The sequence below is a fragment of the Madurella fahalii genome (assembly GCF_045866475.1).
Source record: "Madurella fahalii IFM 68171 DNA, scaffold_3, whole genome shotgun sequence".
NCBI classification, from domain to species: Eukaryota; Fungi; Ascomycota; class Sordariomycetes; order Sordariales; genus Madurella; species Madurella fahalii.
The window spans coordinates 5,329,036-5,356,050 of record NW_027263973.1 but is presented as its reverse complement, the minus strand read 5'-3'; the positions used below and the strand labels follow the sequence as shown (position 1 = coordinate 5,356,050).

The following is a 27,015-nucleotide window of genomic DNA, read 5'->3' as shown; positions in this document are numbered from 1 at the left end:
CTAACCGTCGGCTTCTCACAGGCCGGGAGACAAACAATACCCGAGGCCCTACGCCCCATCCGCATCCGCATTCGCCGCCTTGTCAATACGCAACGGCTCAATGTTCCAAATCTCCTCGGCGTACTCGCTGATGCACCGGTCCGAGCTAAAGAAGCCCATCCTCGCCACGCTGGTAATGCACTTTGTGATCCAATCCTCCTGGTTGCGGTACGCCTCGTCAACGAGCGCGTGCGTCTCGAGGTAGCTATGGAAGTCGTCCGACACGAGATAGTAGTCGCCGTGCTCGCGCACCGCCGATATCATGCCCGCAAAGTCCTGCGGGTTGCCAAATGTGCCCTTCTCGATCTCCTCAAACACGCGCGCTAGGTCTGGATCGATCGTGTGCTGCCCGAACGTGTGCGCATGCCGCAGGTCTTCCACGTCCTCCGCCAGGTTTCCGAAGAGGAAAATGTTGTTTTCACCAATCTCGCGCGTGATTTCAATCTGACAACGGCGTTAGTGAGTTTTTGGCTGCGCCGCAAGGGGGGCACGTACGTTGGCGCCGTCGCAGGTCCCAATAATGAGGCCGCCGTTGAGGACAAACTTCATGTTGCTGGTCCCAGAAGCCCTGCGATACGTTAGCTTCGAGTCAAAAGACCACGAGGCCTATTGCTTACTCAGTGCCGGCAGTCGAGATGTGCTCGCTAATGTCAGACGCCGGGATGATAATCTCGGCCTTGCTGACATTATAGTCCTCGATGAACACCACCTTGAGCAGGTCACCGATATCCTTGTCCTCATTGACCACGGAGCCTACGTTGTTGATCAGGTGAATAATCTGCTTGGCCATCCAGTAGCCAGGGGCAGCCTTGCCGCCAAAGATCGAAACCCTCGGCAGCTGCTTCTGCCGTTCCTCGGGCGTCATGGCCTTGAGGGTGAGGTAGCGGTGGATGGCACCGAAGATGTTCATCTGCTGCCGCTTGTATTCGTGGATACGCTTGACTTGGACATCGAAGAGCGCGGACGGATTGACGGTAACGCCCGAGGTGGCCTTGATGTGCTTGGCGAGGCGCACCTTATTTGCGTACTTGATCTCGGCCCATTCCTTGCGGAACTCTGGGTCATTAACGTGGAGCTCAATCTTGTTGAGAAGCGTCAGGTCGGTCAAGAAGTCCTTGCCGCCTGTCTTGCTCGCGATTAGCTCGGACAGGCGGGGGTTGGCTTGATGGAGCCAGCGCCGCGGCGTGATGCCGTTGGTCACGTTCGTGAACTTGTCAGGGCCAAATATTTCCACAAAGTCCTTGAAGATGGTGGTCTTTATAAGATCCGAGTGCAGTTCGGCGACACCGTTCACCTTGTGGGACCCGACGATGGCCAGGAACGCCATGCGAACCATCTTGGGCTGCGACTCCTCGATGATGGAGACGCGTCGCAACATGTCGCGGTCGTTGGGGAACTTGCGCTCGACACTCTGCAGGAAGAAGAGGTTGATGTCGTAGATGATCTGGAGGTGCCGGGGAAGGAGATGCTGGATTAGCGGAACAGACCACTTCTCAAGCGCTTCCGGGAGCACGGTGTGGTTGGTGTAGCCAAAAGTGTTTGTCACGATATTCCAGGCCTCGTCCCACTCGAGACCCTCGAGATCAATCAAAATCCGCTGGAGCTCGACAACGGCCAACGTTGGGTGCGTGTCATTGAGCTGGATAGCAACCTGGTCAGGGAACTCCTTCCAGGGGCGCTTCGACTTCTTGAAGCGGCGGACAATGTCGTATAGCGATGCGGCAACCCAGAAATACTGTTGCTTTAGACGCAGCTCCTTTCCTCGGTCAAGATTATCGTTGGGGTAGAGCACGGCGCTGATGGTCTCGGCGCGCTGCTGATCCGCTACCGAGCTCTCGTAGTCTCCGCTGTTGAACTTTTGGAAGTCAAACTCCCCGCTGGCGGCCTTGCTAGACCACAACCTCAGGTTGTTGGTTGACGGCGTTGCGTATCCTGGAATAGGGACGTCAAAGGCGACAGCCGTCACGGTCTCGCCGCCCTCCCAAAAAGCGATAGTCTTGCCCGAGTCATCGATCGACTTGCGGACGTGGCCGTAGAATTGTATCTGCAAAAGTGTCAGGGCAAGCTCCAGTGCTCATCACCTAGCGCACCTACATCGACCGTCACATCGTGTCTAGGGAATTCCCAGGGGTTGAAGTCGAGCCAGTAGTCTGGCACCTCGACCTGGTAGCCGTCGATGATCTCCTGCTTGAAGATGCCATAGCGATAGCGCAAACCGTAGCCCCAGGCGGGGTAGTTTAAGCTGGCAAGGCTGTCAAGGAAGCAAGCCGCCAGGCGCCCCAACCCGCCGTTACCCAGGGCAGCATCGTGCTCCTGTCCGATGACATCCTCGATACGGAAGCCGAGGTCGGCAAGACCGGCCTTTGCCACGTCCTTTTGGCCAATGTTCAGCATAGCATTGTCAAGAGCCCTACCCATCAAGAACTCCAAGCTCAGGTAGTAGACACGCTTGCTGTCAGCAAATGTCTGCCGCTGCTGCGTGCGATTCCACTCGAGGATCAGACGGTCGCGGAAAGCGAGACTGCAGGCCGAGTACGCTGCCGACTCGTCGCAGTTAAACATGCTTCGCGCCAGCGTGGTCTCGACATGGCGGACAACCTCGCGCTCGAAGCCATCTTTGTCCTTGAAACCGCTGACCTGGTGTTTGAGCCAGGCCTCGCGCTGCGGTTCGGGGATGGAAGCTGGGAAGGGGGAAATTGTTAGCACACAGCATCCTTAAGCAGCTTCGCTGCCCCGCACTGGTTGGTGAGGGGCAATTGCAACAGGAGCTTCGTGAAAACGAATCAAGACGAGATTCCCCAAACCGAGGGGGACACAAAGCAGAGGAAAGGGGTAAGAATACCTTCGACGCTCTTGATCTCCCCAGCGCCAAAGCCAGTGAAGGTGCGCTTGTGTTTCGGCCTTGAGATACCTGCTGGAACCACGGATCCCTGGATGTCCACAATCGGAGCACCCGTGGAGGGCCGCCGCTCTCTGTGAGGGATTCGGTCGGTAGCCATGACGTAAAGTGCGATTGTGCTGTTTATGGCCCGCCGAAGATATCAGGAACCCGGACGTAGAAGGAGAGAGAAAGAGGAGAAGAGCAGCCGGTCAAGGTGACTTACGATGAGCTTAGATCGGGGTGGGGTTAGCACTCGCCACTATCTCCAAGCTATTGATAAGAAGCTACGCAACGGAGCCAAGAACCTAGGAGGCCCTCCGCCGGACGGAGTATATATATGTTGGTGAGGTACGATCTCGAGTATCTCGCGACCCCCGAGCAGCAATGAAGATCAAAGACGCGGACAGGCCGGTGAAAAACTACGAAGCAATTGACACGAGCTAGCTGGTATCGGTGTTGAGACCGGTCAGGACCTAACAAAAGCTAAGATGGCAGACACCTTGGAAGAACAAAAAGTTGAAACCCAGGAACTAGAACGAGAGCCCCATATAAGCAAGGCCAGGCATGGGAAGGCCAAACTTAGCAGCAGGTCTGGAATCCTGCCCGAGGTTACCTCGCCGAGTGCTGCTCGCCAGGATGCTGTTGATGACGGGAAAGCACCCCTGTCTGCCGATTCTCGATAACACAAGGATAGAGAGTCGCTCACGCTTGCCTTGGCCTGGCTTTCAGTGGTGTGATTGGGCCCGGCATCACTTGCATATGCACTCGGGAAGCTGCCTGAGAGCTCCTTGGGTGGCCCTGGTTTCAATTGGTTTCTGCAACGCCGCTGCCAGTCAAGATGTCATCGTGCTTCAACTCAAAACGACGGATGCGGGCCAATGGGCTGACGGGGGCCCGGAGGGTTCAAGACCCAACAGGGCTTTCTGCCTCATCGAAACATCCCATTTCAGAGGCGGCGTGAGTGTGAAATGGGTGCATGTTTAGAGGCGAAGCCGTTTGCAGCGTCTCGAGTGCCACCGAATTTGCGGCGTGGCGGGGCAGGAGTCGGAAAGTTCGTGTTGGTAGGAATGGCGAGGGAAGTGGCTGCTGTGGGCTTGAAACCCCGCTCTGTGACACCTCCCAGCAGCTCCACCTCATTCCACCTCTGTTGCATCATGGCGGTTGTTCGCGGATGCAAGCGATTCCCCATTCGGCTCATCCGGGCGAGTTTCTCCTATCGCGCTAGCAGCCGATATTAAACAGGAACCTTCCATTTGACGCCTGCCAACTTTTGCAGGTTCACGGCCAAAACGATAGCGCCCCTGAGTTGTGGGCTAGCGGGCGGCCTATGGCGTGCGATGGCGCTTGGCCCGCCAGCGATGTAGTGGTCTCGATGTAGTGACGGGCTGGTGTTAGTTGGCTTCATGGCTTGAAAGTCAGTGTTCTCGAGGCTGCACACTGCCTGTCAAATGAATTGTCATGGGTGGTGCAACGGCGGGCCTTGAGATCCAACCCAGGACTGGTCGAAACAAACGAGTCTCATTGCTTCTCGGGAATGATCCCCCACTATCACTTTTCTCTCGCACCGGACGAGGTATAGGATAACCAAAACAGGTGCAGTTCAACGCCTCATACCCGAGAAGACACAGCGGCCTCCTGAGCCCTTCCAGCAAATCCTCGAAAGACCTCGCTGTCGCTCCGCCCTGGAGAGATGCTATTGATGACCCGTAAATGCGCACCCCCCGGCCTCTTGAAAGAGGCGAAAACATACCTGCCCTCGTCCCAAGCACATCACAACGCTCGGACCGAACACGCGGCGCAGGTCCGTTTCGAGACCAGTTACCGACACTATCTCGCAGAGTCGACGCGCAGGAATTAAACAGAATCGTAAGCCGCCTGGGTGATTTTTGCTGTCCTTTGTGTAGACAAAAAGCGTAAAAAAAAGAAGCCAAGTCGTTTCGAACGTCGGAAAAAAGATAGAACTGTCACCTCCAACGCCGTGTCATGCATAAGTCGCCAGCCAGGAAGTTCTCGCTCTAAACACTATAAAAGAAAGGCGCATGGTTGTTGGAGTGGTGTATGGGGCGATGCCGGGGGTATCAAAGAATGCCGGAATCCTTGAGCGCATTGTTGAGGATCGTTTCCTTCACTGCGGCGAAGACGAGACGGATGTTAGAGGTATCGGTGGCTTGTGTCAAGCTGCCGAGAAAAGTTAGCAGGCGAACAGGCAGACAGCAGCGGAGAGACTCACTGAGGATAAAGGTTTAGATGAGCTCGGTTGACCTGGTTGAACCTCCATAGTAGGTACTTGGCCGCTTTGTTGACGTCGTTTCCGCCCGAATAGTCTGGGAAGTAGCTGCCCAAGGGTGACCGTCCGAGTTTTTGCTTGAAGATGTCCACCTTGTTGAGGAACAGGATGATACTCGTCCTCATGAACCACCTCGAGTTGACTACCGAGTCAAAGAGCAGTAGGCTTTCCATCATGCGGTTCTTGACAAAGGTTAGAGGGGGCCGGAACGCCGAGCAGAGTGCATGCTTACCTGACTGCTCTCTTCCAGCAATACTTGATCGTACTCGCTCAGTGCAACGCAGAAGATGATAGACGTTACGTTCTCGAAGCAGTGAATCCATTTCTTGCGTTCGCTTCTTTGCCCACCAACGTCAAACATGCTGCAATGGGCGCGAGGTCAACCAGATGTGCTTTTCCTAAGAGAAAAAAAAAAAAAAAAAAAAAAAAGTGAAAGGGCTGAGACGCACTGGATACTTAGCTGGCCCATCTTAAATCTTGTCTCGTAAATTCCTGTCGTCTTCGTTCTCGCACGTAACACATCCATCTCAATGGGGAGATAATTTGGCGCCACTATCCTCGAGGCTTCCTGGAAGAAACTACGGTAAAGGTTAGCCCCCACGGCGTCATCCGCAGAGAGTACAGACGGGCAACTGACTATTCGGCAGAGTCCATCAGGTAGAACTCTGTCTGTCTCTCCATCAGCAGCTCTCTTGACGGGTCGCTCCATATTGATTGGACCGCAACACCGACTCTGGGATCGATCTTGGCTTGCGGGTTCGTGTCGAGAGAGTAATCGAGGAGGAAATCGCAGTGGGACTTGTTCTCGTCCAGGACGGGATCGATTTCAAACTGGCGCATGGCGCTGACGAGCGCTTTAGCACATTCCAGGAGGTTCTTGTACACGGTCGGACGGTAGCTGGCGAGTTCTTCCTGCGAATATCCCTTGAGATGGATGATCTTCATCTGCTTGACAATTGTCGATTTCCCACTCTCGCCGGAGCCTGTGCGCGGCAGAAACACCTAGAGTCAGCATGTGCCGCCGGGGACCCGGGCGAGCCACGGAGGGCGTGACAGCGACGTACCGAGAAGCAGGATCTTGCACTCGCGCCGCAGTCTTTTCGAGTCCTCCTCGAGATCCTTGTCGATCTTGTTACTCCGCTTTCTCTGCTCCGACTCCTCCCCACTCGTGCTCATGCACGATCCCATGGCGACCATCAAGACTTGCACGTAGAATTGCTAAACCGAAACAACAAGGCGACTTGGTGGTCGAGGCGGGGCGGGGCGGTAGGCGTGCAACAATCGGGGAAATCCGGCGTTCACTAATGACTCGGACCGACTTTCCTACAGTCACATGGGCGCGAGAAAGCGATGACTGGCGTGACCGTCCGGCCGTAGGTAGCTGGGGGGAACGGCGAGCGGAACACGGCGTCGCGGATGCTGGGCTGGGTTGCCTGGCGGGAGTGCCTTGGCCGACGGAGAGGTGGCCTCGACCCGATTGAGGCACACCAGTAGCAGCAATGCAACGACAAAGACCCGCCCCAGCCGAGAGTCGGGGAAATCGTGTGTTTTGGCGGCAACGGGCAGGCTCGATCGAGCGGCTTCTGGTGCCGCTTCTAACTGGGCGCAGCCTCGACTTGTTTGGCAGGGTGTGTTGAGAGGGTGAGGACTGCAAAGAGGCGAATGCCCACGGCTGCTTCGGCTCACTCGAGGACGAACAGCTCCGTGTGTCCAAGGCGGTCTGCGCGGGAGGCGAGTTACAGATGCAGGCTAGATTGCTGCTCCGACAGGATCTGGTGTCGCCGGCGACCGGCGCGAGTTTGTTGCCTCGTGGGGTGACCAGGTGCAAGGTTCGGTGTGCAGGACGGGTCTGGAAATGTAGGTAAACTCGGCGGAATGAATGGGCAGGCGGGCGGGCTTCCCTTTGTCAAAGGGCTTTGCACGACGCGGCACTGCGTTAAGGCGGCACCCCCGGCCACCGAGTTGGGGCGGGAGCAGCAGGCAGGGGACAGGGTTGTGTCGATTCCATGCTGCATCGACAGGGCCGAACCTCCACCGCACAGCGCTGCTATTGTTCATTGCCCTGAAAGGTGCGACACGATCCGCACCAAGATGGAGGTATCAGATGCCGGGCACCTACGCACTGACCGCCATCCTCCCTGACGGCCTAGCGCCCACCGCTTCCTCGCGCGCCGTTCCACGGACTCGCTGGAAATCAACGCAGATCGTGCTCCACCGTTTCCTGTCAATGTGGATGCTGCATTTCGGCGATGCGAGATTCAGCCTTCAATGTCTGCCACGCAAAACATGACACTTTCCTTCAGGGCGAGTGCTCCAAACCCGGTGGGATGCAAGAGAGCGGGCAGTTCTCCATTTTCCCCAGAGCCCACCTCAGCCGAGATGCTCGCAGCCGGCGGAGCTACAGTACCTTACATACAACCCGATGGCCTGCTGGCGGCCCGTGCAAAAAGGTGTTGTTTTGGGACCATCTTTTGCCCCCAGATATTTTGATTCACAGACCCGCAGGGATCCGGCTTTGACCAGGCTCCGGGTCATTTGCTAGGCCGCAGGGTTTCCGTCCGACCAGATTGACATCCCAGCCGGGCGAACATCCCGCAGCTTTTTGGGCGAAATCTATTTCGGTTCTTTTGCCTTATACTGGAGCGTACGTCGCCGAGATCGACCTTTGTAGTCGGCGCGCTGGTTAGCAAGCAATCCAAAACGGGACAAAGGAGTTGTGCAGCTACGTGAAGAGGGAGTGATGGCATCTGCCAGTAGCCGGGCTCGAGTCACCGCGGTGGCGGCGAACTGCGGGGAACGGCCCGTCAGGCACTCGATTCCCTTGTTAGTAGCACAATTCACTTAATAGCATTCTCCGGCCTCAAAATATCGGTCGAGCTTGCTGATCAGAAAGTCGAAGTGCCCCGAGCGCCGAGCCACCCCGTCGTGGCCGTCTCACTCTGCGGATCGGGTGTGAATCCCGACCACCACGTGTCGGCCGGCGCCCAGTGCCCGGAAATACCACCATGTCTAACACCATCTCATCTGCTTGGACTCACAGGCATTTGTCACGGCCCGTTGACTGCATTGTCTGCCCCAAAGGCCCGTCTTCTGGTCGAGGGCGAGCATGATGCCCTCAATGCGCAAGCAGCCATCTGGCACGTTTGACCGTAGAACCATCATCCCCCGTTGCAGCTGTCAGAGGCGTTTACGTATACAAGTTCCACGAGACAACTCGCAACAACCCCAGCGCTAGCCATGGCTTGCATGTCGAGTACATACGTAGTAAGAAGAAAAAACATCCCCAAATCAACCCCTGGGGGATGGTGCGACCGGCAGTTGTCCCCTTTCGGGGAACAAGGGACCGTCCGGGGGCGGGGACAAGCCCTGCAGACCGGTTGGGCGACACCGGACGCCATCCGCCCACAAAAGGTCCCGAACTGCGCCAGGTTGGACATCAGGCTTGTGCTGGGCTGCCCAATCACAACTCGTCAAACCTAGCCGTTCGAACCGTCTCATCTCTTCGGTGAGTGCAGCTTACATGTACCGTACGGGTTGTACTGTACTTACTCGGTGCCAGCCCCCAGGAGTGCTGCCTTGCATGCGCATACCAGACCCCTTCATTAGCTACCGTTTATGCTCTGCTCTCCAGCGTAGGAAGACGACAGAAGCCAGGAAATAAAACCTCTTTTGTCGGCTAAGTGCCCGCTAATCTCGACATCATCACGCCTATGCAGCTTACGCCCGGGCGCTAACTCTTTTAGAACCCGCAATCATTCCTTTGAGACAACTAGCAACTGAACACCCTCAACTCGGCCAAGTAATTACGAGCAACCAGCCGTTTCGGGCCATTGGCAACCGGTTGTCCCTGGCTGCTACTGAAGGACAACATGGACCCTAACCCTATCACTGGCAACTGCAACAACCATGACAACGGGCATGACGACACTAAGAGTATGAGGGAAAAGGGAAGAAAAGAAGAGGAAAAAAGATAACAATGATGGACGAGGGGCTACAGCCCCTCAAGACGGTCGCCCACTGTCCGAATAATGCCGACCTAAATGCTCCATCCCCGGCACGCAACAACGCCGAAACCGACCGAGCCTTGCTGCACGGCAGCAACTCCAACAAATCATCACAGCAGGTCTGGGATGTAAACACGTACGTGGGATCCTGCGAGCCGCCAATTCGATTAATAGGGCGTCTAACCACAGCAGGAGCATGGATGGAAGAAAGAAAGAAAAAAGAGACAAAACCGCAACGGAAGCCTTAGCCCGCAATTCTCATGTCATTTGCCCTCCATCCCTAAAAAGGAAACTAAAAAATAAAGCCGAATCTCGCTCTCAAGAAGCCATTCGTGGCCAGAGACCACGGACCGAACGCTGCCCGAGTAAATCCCACCCCTTGTCACCTTTCCCAGCTTCCCCCCTGGTAAGAACCATTTGCCGGGAGCGGACCCCAGCATCGTTAAGGTGTTCGTACAAAGACAATCCTCTTCACCTTCGTTCGCAGGACTCCAAACAAAAAAACGGAGCGAACCCAATCCCTACCTACTGTGTGGGCGGTGGGACTCAGTCCTGTCTACGAAATGCGAGGCAAAAGGAAGAGACAGGTAGAATATCTAAGCGAGATACCCGATGTCGTCATCTTCCAACCGCTCGAGGTACTCCTTGTCGAGCAGGATCTCGATGCACTTCTTGATGTCGCTAACCTTGGGCACGAACCGCTGGCGGATCTGGTTGATGGTCTCGCTGACGAGCTGTTGGTGCTTCATGCGTTTGCGGGCCTTCATGATGCGCACAATGGCCGACTGTGTAGGGCCGAGAGGTTAGCGAAATGGATCACCATGTACTCGGCAGAGTCGGAATCTCACCTGTAGCAAAAGCTTGCGATCCTCCTCAATCGTCTTGTTCGTTTCCGCCTCCTCCTGCTTCGCCTCAGACTTCATCGACATGTTGAGGTTGAGGCGGTACTTCTTGCTTTTAAAGTCGTAGTTCAGTGAAAATGTCGCGCCCGTCCCAATCTTGTCGCTGCCCTCCATGTCGAGCACCTTCGCCTTGAGGAGGATGCCCAGCGAAGGGTCGAGCGCTTCGTTATTCAACTGGGTTGTTGACGCAATCTCCTCATATGTGTTCTTGTCCTTCTCGTTGAATAGGAGGAGGATTGCCATCTGGTAGATCGAGACCTGAAATGTGTAGGGCATTTTGGCGTTTTTGACATAGTTTGCCTTAACCTCACCCTTGCACAACTGCCACAACCACGTGAGTTTGCGCCCCTCGTGTTTGTTCTTGTAGAAGCGCGAGAACCGCTCGCAGTCTCCCGCAATCTCCTCGGGAGGGTTGAAATTGGTTCCTGGCGCCTGCAACGGCCAGAAGCCGGTGCCGAGGATCGAGTATGAAGAGTCGAGCCCTTTCGTACCGAGCGATTGGACGTGCTCCTTGAAGCCTGCGTTGAGATCCTTGGATATTTGCATGTCTTGAAACATGCGCTGCAGCTTGTTAATGTACTCGAAGCCGCAGGCCTCCCTGAGCTTGCCGATCATGCTCGTCTCGGCGTCGTCCGATGACGAACTGCTATGGACGAGGCGGCGGGCCAGCATACGCGAGTAGAACTTCTGGAAGACGTCCTTGTCTTCGATGTACTTGAAAACAGTCATGATCTGCACAAGTGTGTTCTCCAGCTCGGTGTCCTCCACGCCCGTACTGCTCTTGCGGAGAAGGATATCGGTGTACTTGGCCAGCAGCTCCGGGGACTTGTTGGACCCAGACTTGCAAACATCGTTGCGGTTCACAAACTCCCTGCACGCGTTGTCCAGAGACCGCGTGAACTCGGGCTCGTCATTGAAAGCGCGCTTGACGAGGCCGTGGTATTGGGTGTGGATCTCGAGCAGAGCATCGACATAGACCTTAGGCTCGAGCTTGTCAGCATCCGACGCAACCTTGGCGACGGCTGCCAGCCCGGCATTCCGCACATGCGTCTCGAACCTAGTCCTCAGAGGATCCAGGCCGTCCGGAATGCGTGATAACAGGCTGTACATGCGCGCCATATCCTCTTCCCTGTTGTTGTCTAGCAGCACTTGGAACTCGTCGCGGAGGATGTTGGAGTGATCAGCAATCAGCACCTGGTTGCAAGCCTTCTTGAGCGGAATCGCAATGTCCGCGTGAAGGTAAATCTTCACCCTCTCTTCTTCCTCATCTAGCCGAGCCTCGGCCTTCTTCATGTACTCGACGACGCTGTTTTCGGCAACGAACTGCTTGCTCTCGTTCTGGTAGAAGACCTTTGTGGCCTCTAGGAACGGACGCTCGAAGTGGAAGCGATAGACGTCCAAAGTGGTCTTTGAAGAGTCGCCCTCGTCCAAGCCGAGCGACACGAAAGACTCGACCACCTGCTTGATCTGGTTGTACTCGATCGTCTCTCCATTCCGCTGCCTCTCGACCAGCTTAAGGACCGCATCCATGACCTTGGACGAGACCTGAGTGAAGAGCACATCGCGCCACCGCACAAGGTGTAGGGTATAGACGTCGTAGATGTTCTTCTTTCCCTCGTCCATCTCGCGCTTGACCCAGTGTCGGTTCAAGTAACGGAAGAGATGGTGGATGTACTTGGCGGCAACCGTGTAGCGCTGCCATTCTCTGATGTAAAAGGCCAGCAGAGCCTCGTCTCTGTGCGCCTTTGACTCGGTAACCAGGTCCTTCAGGTGTTCGGTCAAATATTCTGCAAGTTTCTTGTAGAGGTCCTCGCCTAGAAGGTGGGCTGCAACTACGTCAGCGATACGGAGCGGGCGGCGCGGGTCGTGAGCACGAACCGCCACGGTGGGATGTGCCGGGGCCGACAACGTTGGCCGTGTGGCTGAAACCGACCGCTTTTTGGGATGTGCAGAAGTTGTGGACGGCCCTGTGAGAAGGTCAGCTGCCTCCCATACGCTGCATGCGACGGCATGATGGGAACCAACGTGTAGATGCCCATATACTACCATAAAGTGTTAGTGCTACTTCAACTCAGCCGGAAGGAAACACGGGACAGCCGCATACCGTCTGGAGGTCGACGCCCTCCTGCAAGTTCAACATAATCCGGGTGATGCCATGCTGCAGGTAATTCCAGCTATTGCACGTCAGCGTCTTCCTCCCAAGACGCGAGGCTGGCCGAGGGGCACAACTACGTACGTGTTGTCGATATCATCTCGGACGGGCTGCGAGGGCATCCCCGGCAGCGCGGCGGGAGGCATTGTGGCGGGCCGATGGGGTCGCTGCTCGAGGTTTCGGGGAGGATAAATCGATGCGTGGGCGATGGGTTCGTCAACGAGACGGCTGGTCTAGCGCTCGGTGAGCCTTCAGATCGCCGCTAAGGAAGGTGCAGCAGGTCAGTTCGAGCTTTGCAAAACGGGATGCGGCCTTGGATTTCATGCCCCTCCCGTGCGGTTGAACCGGAAGCATTAGGTTCGGAAGCTTGTGAAGCAACTCTTACTCGAACAATCGGCGGGGTTCCAGTGCCCTCAGGCTCCCTCCCAACGTGGAAATGTGGGAGAAAGAGAGAGTGGCGGGGAGCTAGAACGCCAGCCCTTGACTGGCGTGAAAATAGAAGAGGCTCGAGGACCGATGTGGAAGTGGGCGAAAAGACGACTTCTGTATGCTTGAAAGCCGCAAACGACGAATGCAGAAGGAGTTTGAGTCTCGTCAAGGCAATCACAGTCAGCCCTTGGGATGTCTGTGTGACGAGGTTCCAGGCAGGAGGGGCCCACTTTGTTGTCGGGTGCCCGATTTTGCGGCGCGCGGCTATTGTCATACCCCACCGGGGCCTATTGACATAGTGTATAGAGGTACGTACGGGGGGTTCAAAGGTCGTCTTCTATTTTTACCACCTCTATTTTCTCCTTTCCCCATCCCCTTCCTTTTTCCTTTCACGCTTTGGGCTTCTCTGCCCGGCGACTCGGGAGAATCCGACAATATTGATGTATTGGGGGTTCGAAAGGGAACAGGGGCTCTGCCAATATCCGGCATCTGGCCCTTGCGTTGCCTACAAAACGCGGGCCCCGATTGCAACGGTAAGCGACAAGCGCCAGCAGGCGCTTCAGGCTCCACAGCGCCATGCTTGTACGGCCGGGCAAGGATGAGACTGACACCAGTGTTGGACAACCAGCATCCGTGGATAGCGAGGCTGCATTGACTTGAATAATGTATTCGCATGCAGGATGCAGAGTAAGTCGTGCTGCCTTGATACATTAGGGTATACCGCTACAGAAAAGTCATTGAAATGTAGAAGAAAAAGAACCTCTCCCGTCCATGCTCCTGCCACCGCCACCGCCCTACGACACCATCAGCGGTCATCCTCACCTCCGCCCTCGCGTCCACCGAGTTTCTGTACCAAGCGGAAGACATTCACGGTAAAGGTGAAGCTCCACGCTATCAGGCTGACGGTCTGAAAAGCGGCCAGGGCTTGGCTGTACTGGCTGGTCTGCAAATCTAAAGAATTGTGGTAAACAAGGGCCTCGAAGGCCAACGCTGTGCTTGCAGATTTGAAAATGATGAAAAAGAGATCCATGAGAACAAGAGAAATCTTTGCTGTCGCCGACCGCAGTCCGAGCGGCCTCCCGGTATACTCATCCCACGTCATATAGCCAATGTAGGGCACGGCAATCGTGTCTACCACGATGGCCACCAGCGCCTGTGTGCGCTCTGACGATTGCCTGTCAACCCCGCCATGCTCTTCCAGCTGGAAGATGCGCGCCGAGAGCGCCAGCGCCACGATCGAGGTCAGGAGGACGGTGAGGCGGAAAACTAGCGGGACCAGGGGATGCCGCAGAATGAGTCGCCAGAGCCTCTTGTAAAGCCTCCTGGTCCGTGTCGGTCCCCTTCCGGTAGTGTCGGGTAGTCGAGGTGTGCCGACAGCATTGCTGAACCCTGGCTGGAGTTTCTCTAAAACTTCAGGATCGACAATCTCGGCCTCCTCGTTCGGCAGGCGGCCATACCGGGAGGACTGCAGGTAACTTCGCCACGGAGTATCGGGGTTCGCCCGGCTATAGCGAGGTACAATGACGGGTTCAGCCGAGCGCAAGTGGTCCCATTTCCTGCCCCTCTCGGCGGCGTCCTTGCGCATTACAAGCTTGCGTAGCCTTGCCCGCGACCTCCTCTTCGTGTCGAGGCCCAACACCGCCTGGCCATCATAGACAAATCCATCTTTAGACACCCTCCTGTTGACTTGGCTCGGGGAATGGTTGTGCTGCGCGGGCAGAGTGCGTGGGGGCGGCGAGTTGATCGCGCGGAGCTGGTCCTCGGTCGGCGTGCCGTATCGGACTTCGTACGAGTCAATCCATGCTGCAAAGTAGCAGTTAGCATTGCTATAGCCGACACAGGGGACTCGCGGGGTTCGCACGCGGTAGGGAGCGTGGGGCGTGGCGCAGCGTGGAGTTGGAACCCCCAGCGCTGCTCTGAGACCTGATAGACGCGCGTGGCTCAGAATGATGAGAACTCGAGGACGGCGGTCCCGCAGCCGCCATGGTAGCGGTCGGCGACACCCACCACGGCCGGGGACGGCGGAGAAGCTACTCTGACGGTGGTACCAGGAGTCATGAAGAGCATGGGGCGACGCATCAATCAGCAAGAAGGCCTCGCGAGTACGGTAAGAATAGACAAGAAAGGAGCCTGCTGCGTCGGAGCATGATGAAGCGCCCGATGCCGTGATTTAAAGGCACGGCATCCTTCGTCTACGGAGGATGTCCGAGTTGGCGGGTGTTTGGAGGCTGTAGCATGCGCCCCGGTTGGCCTGGTGGTCTGTTTTTGTGCCGTAGCTGCCGTACGGAGCTTGGCGGGCGGCAACAAAGTTTCGTGACTTTCTGTAACTCGGGGCGGTTGACCCTTGTCAGCACAGACCACGTTCTCCATTTCCAGTTGGCCTCTCCAGCCTTGCAAAAATGACGACAGCTGCATCCTCGAGTGGATCGGTGTCTCACGCGGTTACACGCCACTCGCAAGGTCTGCAGGGTAGTTGTCCGACCAACTTTGTTTTTTACTACAATAGGATTTTCTCGACGGCCGCCGAACAAAATCCGCCATGTCCCGTGCACTCTCTCCACTTTGTGGCCCGAGTAGCCCTCAACTGAAGAGGAGCACAACGACTGAGCTTGTATCGGTGGCTGCGTCGGGCATCACGCTGGTGTAACATGGGCCGCAAGTGAATCAGCCTTGGAGATTACAGGACATGCAGGACCAAGCCTTTAGCACCTCCCTATAGGCCCCGACACCGTTAGGAGCGAGGCGGGCCAGCCTCTCATGGCTGCCGCCCAAGTGACACTCCGCAGGCCTCCTTTCGGCCACGAACACTTTTCCGATTTTGGTGGATCTCGCGTCTTCTGGGTTCCCAGGAGCCTGGGCAGACGACAGGGATTGAGAATGGGGCTGTTTACAACGGGCTTGGCCCTGCGAGTTGTCTGGCCAATGGCAATGCGCGGGAGGCGGCAGCCTGCGTCACCAGCTTTGGCACAGCAGCCCCAATCCAACAAGCTCATTGTGCGAAAACGTTAAACGCGCGGTCGCTTGCCACCACGGTCAAGCATCGTCTTGTCTATCTCAACTAGGAACCCCAATACAAGATGGGCGGTCGCAGTCTCGGTTTCTGGAGATAGACATCGCGGGATTCCTCTCATTTTTTGTTCCCTCGCGCGCGGCGAATCGCCGTGCTGATTGCCCTTGATCGAGCTTTCTTCTGTGGTTTGAGGCAGCGCGGGCTTCCCACACGACGCGGCCTCCGCGCCCATCCGGTATGATGAGACTCTACCTACTTCCCATCTCAACGAGACGGACCCTCCTATACTGCCAGAAACTCAACGCGCCAGCGGCGGAAAAGCCGACTTGGTCCGACTGGATCCAGGCTAAGGCCGCGCGCACATGGTCCGAATGGGAAAAGAAGGACAAGGGCTGGCAGAAGAAGGTCGTCAACTACGGCAACTATGCTCTCCGCCGCATCCCGTATGAAGAATGGGGCCTTAAATCCGTGCCGCCGCTGTCGCAGCGCCGGAGGCAGGTGGAGATGAATGGCACCGAGAAGGTTGAGGTGGTGTACCCGAAGAGCCTTCTGCCAATGGACAGGGTGCCCAAGGTCCTGGAGACACTTGCGACCGAAAGGGAAGCGCTACACAAACGGAGATTGATTTGGTGCTTTATCGGCATGCCGCTGTCGGCGCCCATCGCTCTCCTTCCAGTGTATGTCTATCGCATGCCTGTTCGTCTACGTCTCTAACACCCTTGCAGTATTCCGAACATCCCTTTCTTTTACCTGGTCTACCGTGCCTGGTCGCATTGGAGGGCATTGTCTGGCGGCAAGCACATCCAATTCTTGCTCAAGAATAACCTTCTCGCTCTAACGCCGTCGCCTGTCGTCGATGAGGTGTACGCCCGCCAAAACCAGCCCCTGCCGTCCACCCCCAAACCGACGACGGACTCGGACGGGATATACGTAGAGAATCCGCGCCCCTCCTCTACCCTCGGACCCGACAATTCGGATGGTGAAACCATGCTGTTATCACAGGCCAATGGGCGGAAGATGACCCAGGCTCTGGACCTGCCCCAGCTCGAAGTCGAGCTTGAGAGGGCCATATGGCAGGTGGAGACGGCCGTCATGAAGCGCAGCACTGAGGCCGCTGCCGCTGAGGAATCTCAGGGAACCGCCGACGAAAACGAGAAAAAGTCGCAATGACTCGCAGCAGATGACCGAACGATGTATGATAACGTGCGTATGCGGCAGAGGTTTAGATGATGGCAGGTGATGATAGATGGGGCAGGCAGTTCCGTTCTCGGAAACGTGGGTGGAGGGACGAGGCATGGTGCGACTAGGCAACGACTCGACTCACACAAAAGACACCTGATGCAGCATCATTCACCCCGCCTCCTAACCGTGACGTGCTGCGCATCACCCATGGCGACTTGTCGTACCCGAGCAAGAAACAGACTCCCAACTCAGCCCACCCGCTCAAGTGCCCACTGCAAGAGGCCTTGTCCCGAACGTACGCACCAACCCATGGACCAACCCCAGCCCGATCAGCAATCCCATCACAAAGAGGACGCGCCGCATGGTAACGTCGGTTCGAGAAAACCCGTGCCGCCGCTGCCACTGGACGGTCGCCCGAACAGGGAGCCGCAAACTCCGTTCTCCCGGCACCACCGTCACCGCTGCCGATCTGGGCGATGCAGACGCTGACGCCATAGCAGGAGGCGAAGGGAAAAGGGTTGCGAAATCCACAGTCCGAAAGTCTTGATTTCCATCATCATCATCATCATCATCAGCAGCAGCAGCAGCAGCAGCAGCAGCAGGGCGCTTATCAGCCGGCCACACCAGCAGCCCGATATCGCCGTCGTCCTCCTCATTTTCATCTTCTTCGCCCCCTTTGTCTTGGAGGAGGAGTTCATCGGGGATGGGGATAGTGAGAATGGCGTCGCCCGTCGTCGTCGTCGTCGTCGTCGTCGTCGTCGATGTTGTTATTGTTGCCGCCGCCGCCCAGTCATGCTGTTTCCTTTTGTCGGTGCCGTTGGTGTTAAAGTTATATTCCCATTCCCGTCGCCCCTGGGACGGGGAATTCAAAGACCAGGGGGCGGCTTCCCATTCTTCTTGGTAAAGCTGAGTTTGCGGCTGAGCCTGGCCTGGGGAGAGGACGTGATGCCTGAGCGTCTCGGAACGCCAGGCCGCTGCGGCTTTTTGCCGGAGGAGGAGCTGCGTTGGGCTTGCGTAGCGGGCTGTCCGGTGCGCGGGCTTGGGCGGTCGGTGAGATTTCCGTTTGGGTCTCGATTGGGACGGGGCTGTTGTTGGTTTTGGTTTTGATGTCGATTTCGCCTGGCGGGGAGTGTCGAGGTGGGTATTTGGGTTCAGCGGGGAAGGGGTAAACGGAGCGTAATAGCGACGCTTTTCCGGTGATGATGACCACGGAGTTGGCGAGAGGTGAGAGCTGAATGGGAACATCTCCATCTTCCAAGAGTTCCGGTGTTGACAACACGGGTATAGCCGTAAAAGGTGTGGGTTGGTGAGAAGTCCATTATTTCGTTAGGTTCCAGGGGGGTTAAAGATGTTCGATTGCTAAATCTGCATATTACGATCCTGTGACGCGGCGCGGTGAGTTGGTGTGAGACGTAGGGGTGAGACGGGCACGGGTGCAACTTCTACGCCGCTCGAAGGAACGCAGGGAGTGGCTCGATGGCGTGACGGGTTTCTGTCTGTTACACAATATACATCTGCGGTTTCTGGATCTTTAATGTCCATGTAGACACTTGTAGCATGCGTAGCTGTTGGCCTGAATGCTGCAACATAAAGCGTTGGCGGGGTCTAGCCTTTGTGCCTTGGTGATACCAGGGATATCCAGTGAGCACTACGCAAGGGAAACAGCCAACACATGAGGAAGCTGTTTGAGATGTGGCCAGAGGAGATCGGCGGTCATTGATCTGAGGACCTGTGCTCCCTACACTCTCGCTTGTTGGCACGCTTTCTCACCGTATGTTTCGGGTGAGCTATCAAGCAATGCCCGTGGTCCATTGCCGCTGAAGAATGCTTCCTCAGGATCCCCAGAGGATCATGACTCGGCTTTTGAGTCCCCTTCCAAAAACGGATTGCCAACGGACCGAAGACGCCAAGGCGGCGTAATCAGCGGAGCGGCAGTCTAGTGGGGCCGGCCTACTGTACCAGCGGCTTGGCGCATCTGTAGGGGGCCGCTGCGAGTGCTTCCAGTGAACAAAAGCCCCTGTTGGCGATCGGTCTAGCATCACTGGTTCCATGTTACAAGTTGTGGCAGTAGCAATGTGCTTGGAGAGGGAAAAAAAAAAAAAAGGCTAAATGATATGATGCGGTAGCAGACGGAGCATTAGAAACAAAAGGCATCGGCGATAGGGAGAGCTTACGGCTCTGGGTGCCCAGGGAAAAGAGCCCTTTCTCATTCGGCATGCTAACATTAAAAACTCAAGGTATCACAACTCGGCATTAGACTTTTTTGGTTCCCATCCCTTAATCCCGCCGAGGTTTCGGGACCCTCGTATGTACTGTCAAACGTACTCCAACAACTCCACCAAACCCATCTTTTAACCCAGTCATCCACCCCAGCTCGTCAAAGAAAGCTCGAGTCAGTTGAGTTGTTATCTTACGCCCACCCATCAACGCTTCCGGTTCGATCTTCGCTTTCTGCTAGGGTTCGAGGGGAAGGCGACCGTTGTCCGATCCCCGCCCCGAGAGGCCAGAAGTGGCGCTATCTCTTTCCTCCTCGGGCCATGCAAAGGAGATACAGGAAGCTCCGTTCGGGACAGTGTTGGAAAAGGGTGACCCTCATGAGATTGGTCATCGACAAGTCATCGCAGAGGTATAGCAGAAGGGAAATCCATCGCTCGCTCAAACCCAGACCACCGTGTTGCTGTTTCGTGGGTAGGCGCCATGTAAAAACGGGTGCTCATCCAAAAGCCAATAAAAGTACATGGGGCGTCGCAAAGCCAGCCACCACCAGTAAGTGCTGGGGGGGACAGTCAAGTCGGGTTGTTGAGCACCCAGACCGGCTGTCCACAAAACGAAAGCTATGACGCTGACTGCGCGGCCGGCTGCGAAATGGATGCAGCATCCTCAGTGGTTGCGGCTGACTCGTCAAGACGGGGTTTCTTGGCGCGACCGCTCTCGTGGACTTCGAGGGACTCTTTGGCTTCTTTGAGCTCGACCTCGAGCTCGTCCAGACGGCGTTTAAGCATATTCTCTCTCCGATGACTCTCCTCTAGCTCTTTCTGAAGCTGGGCGTGCGCCTCGTTCATGGCCTCTAGCTGCGAGTGCAGCTGCACCTCGGCCTCCGATTTGCTCTTCTCTTGTGCCTGTCGGTTCACTTCCTCTTGCTCGAGTTGCTGGATCCTTCCACGATACAGCTCCTGGATGACCTCGAGCTCGCTGACGCGCGTCTTCAAGCTCGCATTGGTAGCGAGAAGCTGCTCGTGCGTCTGCGGCATGTGCTCGCCATTCAGGGGCGACGGGGCGCGGCCGTCAGGTCCGCCAGAGAAGCCCGACAACTGCTGCGTTTGGAACTGGTCGTCTATGTTGTGATATATCGGGTTGATGTGCGAGCCGTAGATGCTGGGCGTGCCGGTGCGGGAGATGGGCGAGTTTGTGTCCTCAACCGCGCCATTCGCGGATTTCTGCGACGTCCTGCGGCCACCGAGGTTCGCTGCCGCCGCTCCGTTGCCGGCATTGCCAAGATCCGTCCCGTTTACGTCGCCCGATGGCGGAAGGCCGGCGTTTTGCTGGGCCTGCGCGCGGTTAGTTTCGGGCGGTCGGTATTGGACCAAAGACGTCATACCTTTTTCTGCTTGGCCAGGTCAGGTCGCATCGTCTTTACACGGTTACGACTTTTGATCACGTCCGTCTTCAGAGAGATGGGCCGCGGCCGGCCATGGAGCTTAAGAAAGAGACCGCAGGCATTGCAGAGGACTGCGCCCGTCTCGTCGCGTCTCCATAGCGGCGTTCTCAGTGTACCGCAGTTTTGGCAAGTCGGCTGTGCAGTTTCGCGGTCATGGTTAGCCATGGTCGCCATGATGGGTGTAGTAATAGCAGCGGAGAGTGGCCGGGCGCCGATGTCGATGGGTGTGAGAGATTAGATCGTGACGATAAGCCAAGATAAATGTCGGATGGGGAAACAGATATGCCTTGGAAGCGATGATAAGGTGGGTGATAAGGAAATTTTTCGATCAGAGGCAGAGTGGGGCCCAACGATAACGATCAGGATGCACAGAACGGCGCCTGGATAAGCAGCCCCACCAAATTTGGCCTGCCCTTGAACCAATAGCAAGCAGCGCCTTGGTCAAGACTTTGGCATCACCAACAAACGGACGGGGTATGGGAGGACAGCGAGCGAAAGGAAATGCGCAGTATGACCTACCAGGTTGCCTCCCGGAGCAGGCGCAGTGCTCGCTGGCGACGTTCCCGGCGGATACATCGCGGGTGCGATGGCGACGGGTCTGCAAGTGATGTCAGTTTGGTGTCGACAAAGCAAGCAGCTTGAAATGCGGATAAGCCAAAGGCGCAGTGCACTCGACCGCGCGATTTACTCAGAGGCTCGAGCGCTGGCTGGGGACTACGGGTAAGGAGATGTAATCCTCACGAGTCGAACCAATGACCCTCGTTTTCTCCGGTGCCTCCTGAGCATTGCCCGGTACCGTTTGGCACTGACCTTTGTTGAGGAGAACTCGCTGCCGCAACCGATCTCATAATCGCAGAGAGTCCCGATAGAGGATTGGAATTGCTTTGCGACGCAGAGCCTTGTGTGGACACCGAGCTGGGCCTCGAAATGGGCTCTGCTTCGAGCGTCGGCGGCAACGGCGCGACTTGGGGACCGTCTTCCATGTTCGGATGACCCACGAGCTCGAATTCGGAAGGCGGCAATGGCGCCAGGCCGACCGGAGCAAGATTCGGGGATGTGATCGAAGCCAGCTTGATGGTGTCGCGAGATCGGAGGTGACAAACACCCGTGGGGCGATGGGTGACGTTCGGGACTGGGGCGATGGGTGACGCGCAGTTACTGGCGCAAGGCAGACCGGGACGGAATACTAGGGATTGCGAGCTGCCTAAGAAGTCACAAACAGCGCGCAGTAAATGTCAGGTTGTGACGGCGGACCGGGTGGAAACGCGCGGCGGCAGCTGGTTTCTGGAACGAGTGACTCGAAGCGGAGGGTGAGGGAAGAACAAAGAACAGGCAGAATTCCTCGGCGCCTCTCAATCCAAGACAATACGGGCCGGCGCAACCAATGCAGGAAGAGGTAGAGGCTCCGAAGCAGCGGGGGGAAACAGCTCCCTGTCTGGATGCTGATGAATGTGAAGGACGTCCCGAAGTGTGCAGCAGCCGGAACGACTGACACGGTCGGAATACGTGCCGCTAGCGTTAAAAATGAACAGGGGATGGCGCCGAGGGCTTTTGGATCCAAATCGCTCGCGAATTGATTGGCTACCGGCTGAGGTGCCCGAGGCTTCAGCCTTACAAAGTACACTACGGCGTATGGCCCGAGATAATGGTCGAGATTCTACGTATATTTCAACCGTCCTAATTCGTAAACATGCGACATGCGCGTTGGATCATCGCGGAACCAGGCCCGGCCAGCGCTCCTTGTTCACGTTCAGCAGCACGCAAACGCATGTCCAGCAAGCAATCCTTGGCCCCATCTGATTAAGAGATAAGGCCCCATCGCCAGGCACAACTCCAAGGGCAATGTAACTCTCGTGGCAAAAATGAACGCATCGATTGCCCTCTGGGCTCCATCGTTTCGCTTCTCGAGACGGTCACAATCAAAGTGATACAGGTCGTCAGGACATGTATGCTGTGGAATGGGCAAGTGGCAGCCTTGTTCCGCGTCTCTGCCAGCTGCCAAAGCCTTCGCCGTTCCAGCCCCACTTCCGCCTGCAAGGGACTGCACCCCAAAAATTTCCAGAAGCAGAGCAAAGTCCACCACAGCAACATATCATCGTAACCTCGACTCGTCTGCGAACAGATTCAGGATTCAACACTGCCTTAACGCAGAATCCCACCACTGCCGAGTTCTCGAGAATACGAAACATACCAAAATGCCGTCAACACACAAGAAAGACAAGCCCTGGGATACGGACGATATCGACAAGTGGAAGATCGATCCGTTCACCAAAGAAGAATCGTCGGGGCCATTCCTAGAAGAATCGTCGTTCATGACCCTATTCCCCAAATACCGCGAGCGCTACCTCAAGGATTCGTGGCCCTTAATTACCAAAGCCCTTGACAAGCATGGCATCAATGCGACGCTAGACCTCGTCGAGGGGTCCATGACAGTCAAGACGACGAGAAAGGTATGCCGATTCCGGCTCGGCATCTGCATGCGATTCTGACCCCTCTCTTAGACGTTCGATCCTGCTGCGATTCTAAACGCCCGAGATTTGATCAAGCTGCTGGCACGGTCGGTCCCAGCGCCTCAGGCCATCAAGATACTCGAGGATGGGATGGCATGCGACATTATCAAGATCCGGGGTATGGTGCGGAACAAGGAGCGGTTCGTCAAGAGGCGGCAACGGATATTGGGTCAGAACGGCACAAGTGAGCGAAACCCGTCCAGTCCTACTAGGGCTCCGGCTAACAATGAGCAGCATTGAAAGCGCTGGAGTTGCTAACGCAGACCTACATCCTGGTGCACGGAAACACGGTTTCCGTAATGGGGCCGTTTAAGGGGTTGAAGGAGGTCAGGCGAGTGGTCGAAGACACGATGCAGAACATCCACCCGATCTATCTGATCAAGGAGCTCATGTGAGTGTTTTGGCAGCCTCACAAAGCCCGAGCATGGCCGCTAACCGTGAGACAGGATCAAGCGGGAGTTAGCAAAAGATCCAGGTTGGTGTTGCCCACAATCGCATCTCGGAGAAGGCCAATACTGACTTGTCGGACAGCGCTGGCACACGAAGACTGGAGCCGCTACCTTCCCAACTTCAAGAAACGCACTCTCTCCAAGAGACGGAAGCCGCTCAAGGTCACGGACAAGAGCAAGAAGACGTACACACCGTTCCCGCCAGCGCCCGAGAAGAGCAAGGTAGATATGCAAATCGAAAGCGGCGAGTACTTCCTCGGGAAGGAGGCCAAGCAGCGGGCGGCCGAGGCGGAGCGGGCAGCGAAGGCCAAGGAGAAGAAAGAGGAGAAGAAACGGGAGAGGGAACGGGAGTTTGTGCCGCCAGAGGAAAGCAGCGGAAAGACCAAGAAGAGGAAGACGATGCACGACTGAAAGTACCAATAAGCTGTCAATTTGGATCCTCGGATCCCATGATACCCAGGGCAGACAACGCTGTTGATCCGGTGCAGAATGTGGTTTCTCAGCGGTGCAACGATGCAAGGTCCGGCGCGCGGGGAAGTCAGGCCGGGATTCAAAGCCGGCGTTGCGGCAATCTGTGCCGCGAGTTTAGTCGGGGATGGAGAATCTGGCCGGCCGCAGCTCGGCAGAATGACCGAGGCAAACGCGTCATAAGCATCCGCTTGTGCGGGGGCAGGTGGGGGCCGGGCACCCGAAGACGCAACTCTCTTATAGCGCCCTGATCCCGGCCGTTCTGGTAGTCCACGGTCTGGTGCAGGTAAATCGCCCCAATTGCACTCAGGCACCAATTACACAATCACATTTAGCGAACCCCGTGCCGTCAAGATGCCGTACGCTCTCACAGTGAAGAAGATTGAGGGCGGCAAGCCTGGCCAGGTCTACTATCCGTGAGCCACGCCCATCCAAGCCTTCCGCCCCCCCCCCCCCCTCCATTCCATCACTAACGCCCTTTTCCCACCTATGCCAGCCTTGAACTCAACAACGTCGCCAAACCCACGCCCGGCCCGAGACAAGTCCTAGTCAAGCTCTCGGCCGCGGCCCTCAACCACCGTGACCTGTTCATCCGCCAGCACCTCTACCCGGGCATCTCCTTCACCCATCCCTTTCTCGCAGATGGCTACGGCACTGTCGTCTCCCTCGGTCTGGACCCGTCCCCGCTCGCCCAATCTCTCCTCAACAGGCCCGTCCTGCTGACGCCCTGCCGGGGGTGGGAGTCGGACCCGGACGGCCCCGAGAACCTCGGCAAGGGGTTCAGCATCTGCGGCGCGTCGGTCGGGACCGAGGTGGGGACCGCGCAGGAGTGGGTCGTCGTGGACGAGGACGAGGTCGTCCTCGCGCCGGAGCATCTGACGCCGGCGGAAGGGGCCGCGCTGCCGCTTGTGGGACTGACCGGGTGGCGGGCGCTGGTTACTAAGAGTGGGAACGCGGAGAAAGGGAGGAACATCCTGGTGACGGGCATTGGCGGGGGCGTGGCGCTGCAGGTACTGCAGTTTGCGGTTGCGAAGGGGTGTAACGTCTTTGTGACGTCCGGGGACGACGGGAAGATTGAGAGAGCGGTCGGGATGGGGGCCAAGGGAGGGGTGAATTATAAGAGTGAGGGATGGGAGAAGAAGCTGCTGGGCATGTTGCCGAAGGAGGGGCCCTTTTTGGATGCGGTGGTGGATGGGGCCGGGGGCGATGTGGTGTCGAGGATGCTCAAGTTGCTGAAACCAGGCGGCGTTATTTCGAGTTACGGCATGACAATTGGGCCCAAGATGGACTGGTTGATGAAGGCAGCGCTGAACCAGATTGAGCTGAGGGGCTCGACGATGGGGTCCAAAGCCGAGTTCCGCGCCATGGTAGACTTTGTGCGCGAGCACAATATCAGACCGGTGGTGAGCAAGGTTGTAAAGGGGCTGGACAACCTCGAGGGCATCGAAGGGCTGTTTGAGGACATGAAGGCTGGCAAGCAGTTTGGCAAGCTGGTTATCCTTATTGATGCCGAGGCGGATTCGTCATCTAAACTATAAGGAAGCGTCCAACTTCGTGCCGGGTTTGGAGGGCCAAGGTTGAGGGCGCTTTGTCACTTGTCGAACCTCCACCGGGTTGAGTTCTGTCGACATCCTTAGACATTCGTCTGTATGACGAATCTCGCTAGACTAAGCTGGTTCACGGTTCCTCTGGCGACATACTAGCTAGAATTTGCGGCATAAGCGATCTATGTCTCCTACTAGATGACTGCTTGGATCGGTCCGTTTCCACTCGTCAGGCTCCCACTCATCACCGAGTCCTTCCCTAATACATCTTTCCATTTCCCAATGTGACTAAGTCCTTCGCCTCTCGGCCCCCCATGACAGCAAAAGCTGCATCTCGACGACTTGACCGATGGTTTTAGAAACGAGAACTGAGTAAAACCTAGGAGTTAGTATTAGCTCCATTCACGTCGGTTTAATCAGTGGATATGCTCAGGATATCTTTCTTAATATGCCCGGTGTGCTTTCATGACCCTGCGGGGTTCGAGAGCTTGGTCGTGGACAGCCCTGTGTATACCGCCCAAAACAGCCAAAGCGATTGCGGCTGCCTCCCAGTCCTAACCTCCCTTCTCCTACTTGCAGTTGAACAGCTGCAGGGTCCATTGCAGAGTTCTACTACTCAAAAATAAAGAGGAGAAGAGGGAGAGAGGGAAAAATAAAATCACATCCGTGAAGGTGCATCTCTAGATCATAATGCCTTTGCTGTGTTCTCCCCTCATTTCCCAACCCATCATAGGATCCAAGGCATGTTTCTTGATCTGACCGGATTTATAAAACGGACGATTCTTGACTGGGATGGGAACGGAGATGAGACTGCATTTTGGCCATCAGGGCCAATAAGAGTATTGTCCTCGACAACACGCAGCAGGCCAGCCACCTCGTAGCGGACGGTTCACTTGGAAAAACGGGACCCCTCGCACAAAATTATCATCATTAACAGAGTGAGCTTGGCCGGTGGAGGTCTCTCCGTCATATCACCTTCAGAACTTGGGAGTTTCACGGTCAGAGGAGCGGCTTCACGAGCATGTTACAGATCTCAATTGCCGGCCCGGGTAGTTGAAATGCCGGTGATAAATGACTTCAAGGCCGGCATAGCTACTCCAGACTGCCCTCTTAGAGGTTTCCTAACAAGCTGTTTAAAGTGACCTGAGTCGGATGACCCGGATGGTGAGTCTAAGCTGCCGGCATTGACGTGCCCCGTGTTTCCGTTATGGCCTTAATATGATTCTACTTTGGAGTGCGAGGGGCGGATCTTGTTCTTGTGAGGAAGATTAGGCAAACTTGCTCAAGCAATCCACGTGTGTCAAATAGGCACATCTCGAGAGGGGGAATTACTAGGTGGGCAATATCCGAGCACAGACTCGCTGTCGTAGCAGTGCCACTGGGGAGCACTCTGCTACTAGTCAGCTAAGTCGACACGGACGCCTGCCAGGCAACCGCTTTACTGATCATGTGAGCGTCTAGGGCAACTAAGGGATTCTGCGCTCGATGGAGGATTTCAAC

General features: G+C 56.3%; 9 protein-coding genes across 9 annotated transcripts; 3 read left to right on the top strand and 6 right to left on the bottom strand.

The window, feature by feature from the left end:
* Positions 1-48: 48 nt before the first annotated feature.
* Positions 49-3,038, bottom strand: GPH1 (Non-essential glycogen phosphorylase; the record flags this gene model as incomplete). The annotated part of the gene is made up of 5 exons (XM_071062360.1): positions 49-483; positions 535-607; positions 657-2,083; positions 2,134-2,720; positions 2,882-3,038. 5 exons carry the CDS (start codon positions 3,036-3,038, stop codon positions 49-51), a joined length of 2,679 nt encoding a protein of 892 aa, XP_070918461.1.
* A 1,960-nt stretch (positions 3,039-4,998) lies between these two features.
* GPA2 (Guanine nucleotide-binding protein alpha-2 subunit) lies at positions 4,999-6,395 on the bottom strand (the record flags this gene model as incomplete). The annotated part of the gene is made up of 6 exons (XM_071062359.1): positions 4,999-5,098; positions 5,151-5,389; positions 5,440-5,569; positions 5,657-5,785; positions 5,845-6,190; positions 6,272-6,395. The coding sequence occupies 6 exons, from the start codon at positions 6,393-6,395 to the stop codon at positions 4,999-5,001; spliced, it is 1,068 nt and encodes a 355-aa protein (XP_070918460.1).
* Positions 6,396-9,807: 3,412 nt separating this feature from the next.
* CDC53 (ubiquitin ligase (cullin) of SCF) lies at positions 9,808-12,411 on the bottom strand (the record flags this gene model as incomplete). Its single annotated transcript, XM_071062358.1, has 6 exons — positions 9,808-9,996; positions 10,060-11,939; positions 11,992-12,080; positions 12,139-12,155; positions 12,218-12,287; positions 12,350-12,411. The coding sequence occupies 6 exons, from the start codon at positions 12,409-12,411 to the stop codon at positions 9,808-9,810; spliced, it is 2,307 nt and encodes a 768-aa protein (XP_070918459.1).
* A 1,088-nt stretch (positions 12,412-13,499) lies between these two features.
* MFIFM68171_06937 (Regulator of phospholipase D SRF1) lies at positions 13,500-14,679 on the bottom strand (the record flags this gene model as incomplete). Its single annotated transcript, XM_071062357.1, has 2 exons — positions 13,500-14,497; positions 14,556-14,679. The coding sequence occupies 2 exons, from the start codon at positions 14,677-14,679 to the stop codon at positions 13,500-13,502; spliced, it is 1,122 nt and encodes a 373-aa protein (XP_070918458.1).
* Positions 14,680-15,944: 1,265 nt separating this feature from the next.
* On the top strand, positions 15,945-16,874 carry MFIFM68171_06936 (Mitochondrial K+-H+ exchange-related-domain-containing protein; the record flags this gene model as incomplete). Its single annotated transcript, XM_071062356.1, has 2 exons — positions 15,945-16,381; positions 16,430-16,874. 2 exons carry the CDS (start codon positions 15,945-15,947, stop codon positions 16,872-16,874), a joined length of 882 nt encoding a protein of 293 aa, XP_070918457.1.
* A 273-nt stretch (positions 16,875-17,147) lies between these two features.
* Positions 17,148-18,137, bottom strand: MFIFM68171_06935 (uncharacterized protein; the record flags this gene model as incomplete). The annotated part of the gene is made up of 1 exon (XM_071062355.1): positions 17,148-18,137. The coding sequence occupies one exon, from the start codon at positions 18,135-18,137 to the stop codon at positions 17,148-17,150; it is 990 nt and encodes a 329-aa protein (XP_070918456.1).
* A 1,583-nt stretch (positions 18,138-19,720) lies between these two features.
* On the bottom strand, positions 19,721-21,527 carry GZF3 (GATA zinc finger protein 3; the record flags this gene model as incomplete). The annotated part of the gene is made up of 4 exons (XM_071062354.1): positions 19,721-20,434; positions 20,485-20,679; positions 21,064-21,142; positions 21,355-21,527. 4 exons carry the CDS (start codon positions 21,525-21,527, stop codon positions 19,721-19,723), a joined length of 1,161 nt encoding a protein of 386 aa, XP_070918455.1.
* A 1,212-nt stretch (positions 21,528-22,739) lies between these two features.
* KRR1 (ribosomal RNA assembly protein krr1) lies at positions 22,740-23,914 on the top strand (the record flags this gene model as incomplete). The annotated part of the gene is made up of 5 exons (XM_071062353.1): positions 22,740-22,994; positions 23,046-23,238; positions 23,289-23,445; positions 23,501-23,529; positions 23,586-23,914. 5 exons carry the CDS (start codon positions 22,740-22,742, stop codon positions 23,912-23,914), a joined length of 963 nt encoding a protein of 320 aa, XP_070918454.1.
* Positions 23,915-24,325: 411 nt separating this feature from the next.
* Positions 24,326-25,509, top strand: MFIFM68171_06932 (Zinc-binding dehydrogenase; the record flags this gene model as incomplete). Its single annotated transcript, XM_071062352.1, has 2 exons — positions 24,326-24,387; positions 24,468-25,509. 2 exons carry the CDS (start codon positions 24,326-24,328, stop codon positions 25,507-25,509), a joined length of 1,104 nt encoding a protein of 367 aa, XP_070918453.1.
* Positions 25,510-27,015: the final 1,506 nt, after the last annotated feature.